At 35.5% G+C, this 3,414-nt stretch overlaps 1 protein-coding gene across 1 annotated transcript in view; it reads left to right on the plus strand.

The window, feature by feature from the left end:
* Window positions 1-3,414, plus strand: part of LOC107660465 (protein transport protein Sec16B-like) — a 23,576-nt gene that overhangs the window by 15,786 nt on the left and 4,376 nt on the right. The window contains 1 exon segment of the mRNA XM_016449770.1: window positions 2,538-2,641. Coding sequence (XP_016305256.1) covers window positions 2,538-2,641 — 104 coding nt within the window.

The following is a 3,414-nucleotide window of genomic DNA, read 5'->3' on the forward strand; positions in this document are numbered from 1 at the left end:
GGTTGACCTAATTAATGCAGCCTAACAATCCTTTAACGGATTTGAATAATAGAAATGTGATAAGTGTGTTATGTGTATGCCAGGTTAAAGAGATGGGTCTTTAATCTAGTTTTAAACTGCCAGAGTGTGTCTGCCTCCCAAACAATAGGTAGATTGTTCCAGACTTTAGGCGCTAAATAGGAAAAGGATCTGCCACCCACAGTTGATTTTGATATTCTAGTAATTATCAAATGGCCAGAGTTTTGAGATTGCAGTGGATATGAAGAACTATAATGTGATTTTTGCTCGCTCAAGTACTGAGGAGGCCATTCAGGGATTTATAAGTAATTAGCAAAATATTAAAATGTATACGATGTTCAATAGGGAGCCAGTGCAGAGTTGACAGAACCAGGCTAATATGATCATAATTCCTGGTTCTAGTAAGAACTCTAGCTGCTGCATTTTGGACCAGCTGGCGTTTGTTTATTAAGTGCGCAGAGCAACCACCCAATAAAGCAGTACAATAATCTAACCTTGAGGTCATGAACACATGAATTCACTTTTCTGCATTTGACATTGAGAGCATAGGACATAATTTAGATATATTTTTAAGATGGCAAAATGCGGTTTTACAAATGCTAGAAACATGACTTTCAAAGGAAAGGTTGCTATCAAATAGCACACCTAGGTTCCTAACTGATGACGAAGAATTGACAGCACAGCCTTCAAGTTTTAGACAGTGTTCTAGATTATTACATGCAGAGGTTTTTGGTCAGTTAATTAACACCTCTGTTTTTTTTTCAGAATTTAGCATTAGGAAATTACTAGTCATCCAGTTTTTTATATCAACTATGCATTCTATTAGTTTTGCGAATTGGTATGTATCGTCAGGCTGCGAAGAAATATAGAGCTAAGAATCATCAGCATAACAGTGAAAGCTAAAACCATGTTTCCTAATGATATCTCCCAAGGGTAGCATGTAAAGCATAAAAAGCAGTGGTCCTAGTACTGAGCTTTGTGGTACTCCATACTGTACTTGTGATCAATATGATACCTCTCCATTCACTACTATGAATTGATGACGGTCAGATAAGTAAGAATCATGACAATGCAATTACATTAATGCCAACATAATTTTGTTGTCTACTCAACAGAATGTTGTGGTCGATAGTGTCAAACGCAGTGCTAAGATCCAGTAGCACTAATAGAGAAATACAACCACAATCAGCTGATAAGAGCAGGTCATTTGTAACTCTGATGAGAGCAGTCTCTGTACTATGATACGGTCTAAATCCTGACTGGAAATTCTCACAGATACCATTTTTCTCTAAGAAGGATACTACCTTTTCTAGCATTTTTGACAGAAAAGGGAGATTTGAGATTGGTCTGTAATTAACTGATTCTCTAGAATCAGTTTTTTTAATGAAAGTAAATAAAATAACAGCCAGTTTAAAGGATATTGGGACATATCCTAATGACATTGATGAATAAATAATATTCAGAAGAGGATCTATGACTTCTGGAAGCACCTCTTTTAGTAGCTTAGATGGAATAGGGTCTATCATACATGTTGGTTTTGATGATTTGACAAGTTTATAAAATTCTTCCTCTCCTATAGCAGAGAATGAGTGGAATTGTTCCTCAGGGGATCTATAGTACACTATAGCTGATATAGCTGATAGTATATATATATATATATAGCACTATATCTGATGTGATACTGTAGCTGACAGCTGCATGGTTAGAATTTTATCTCTAATAGTATCGATCTTGGAAGTAAAGAAGTTCATAAAGTCATTACTGCTGTGTTGTTGGGAAATGTCTGCACCTGTTGATGCTTTATTTATTTATTTGTTTTTTGTTAATTTAGCCACTGTATTGAATAAATGCCTGGGGTTGTGTTTGTTTTCTTCTAAAAGAGACAAAAAGTAAGCAGATCTTGCAGTTTTTAGAGCTTTTCTAAAAGTAGAAGTACTTTCCCTCCATGCAATACAAAATACCTATAGTTTTGTTTTGTTCAAGCTGCACTCCATTTTCTGGGGTGCTCTCTTTAAGGCACAAATGTGCTCATTATACCACGTTGTCTGACTTTTTTCCTTAATCTCTTTAAGTGTAAAGGAGCAACCATATCTAAAGTGCTAGAAAAGGGAGAGTCCATAGTTTCTGTTACAACATCAAGTTTTTCTGAGCTATTGGATTTGCAGAGGAATTGAGACAAATCAGGAAGATTATTTACAAAGCAGTCTTTTGTTGTAGAAGTGATGGTTCTACCATATTTGTAATAAGTAGTTGAGTTTGCAGCTTTAGATATTTGGAGTATACACAAGACTAGATAATGATCTGAGATATCATCACTGCTGCAGAATTTCAAAGCCATTAACATCAATTCCATTTGACAGTATTAAATCTAAAGTATAATTACGACAGTGAATAGGCCCTGACACGTGTTGTCTGACCCCAATAGAGTTTAGAATGTTTATAAATGCTGATCCCAATGGTCTAATATCAAATGATTCTCAAAGTAGATCCTGACTTTATGTTTCATCTCAGCCTCCAAGGATATGCTGTATGCCTCCCAGATCTGCTACCTCACAGCTCAATGTCCCTTTGGCTGGTATACAAACAAATCAGAATGTCTTGTGCTTCTGGGCAGCAAGCAAAGGTGAGGATTCAGCATGGACACTAAGATATCTAAATGGCTGAGTTCCTGAATACAAATGGCTTTTCCATTTACATTTACATTTACATTACATTTACATTTAGTCATTTAGCAGATGCTTTTATCCAAAGCGACTTACAAATGAGGACAATGGAAGCAATCAAAATCAACAAAAGAGCAATGATATACAAGTGCTATAACAAGTCTCAGTTAGCTTAATGCAGTACAGGTAGCAAGGTTTTTTTTTAAATAATATAATAAATAAAAAGAAAACAGAGAGAATAGAAAAAGAATAGAGCAAGCTAGTGTTAGAGGTCGTTTTTGTTTTTGTTAATTGTATAATAAATGAAAAGAAAACAGATAGAATACAAAAAGATTAGAAAGAAAGTGTTAGTTTTTTTTTTAAGGAAACAAGCAGCAAATGAATAGAGTGCAAGTCTAAAAGGGACAAGTGTTTTTTTATTTTCTTTTTAAGAATATAATTAGAATAGAGAGTGCTAGAGTTAGAGGGTAAAATAAAGATGGACGAGATGTGTTTTTAGCCGATTCTTGAAGATGGCTAAGGACTCAGTTGCTCGGATTGAGTTGGGCAGGATATTCCACCAGGAGGGAACATTTCATTTAAAAGTCCGTAAAAGTGATTTTGTGCTTCTTTGGGATGGCACAATAAAGCGACATTCACTTGCAGAACGCAAGCTTCTAGAGGGCACATAAGTCTGAAGTAATGAATTTAGGTAAAGGGGTGCAGAGCCAGTGGTGGTTTTGTAGGCAAACAT

Source organism: Sinocyclocheilus anshuiensis, unplaced genomic scaffold (assembly GCF_001515605.1).
Source record: "Sinocyclocheilus anshuiensis isolate Anshui unplaced genomic scaffold, SAMN03320099.WGS_v1.1 scaffold1975, whole genome shotgun sequence".
Lineage (NCBI taxonomy): Eukaryota > Metazoa > Chordata > Actinopteri > Cypriniformes > Cyprinidae > Sinocyclocheilus > Sinocyclocheilus anshuiensis.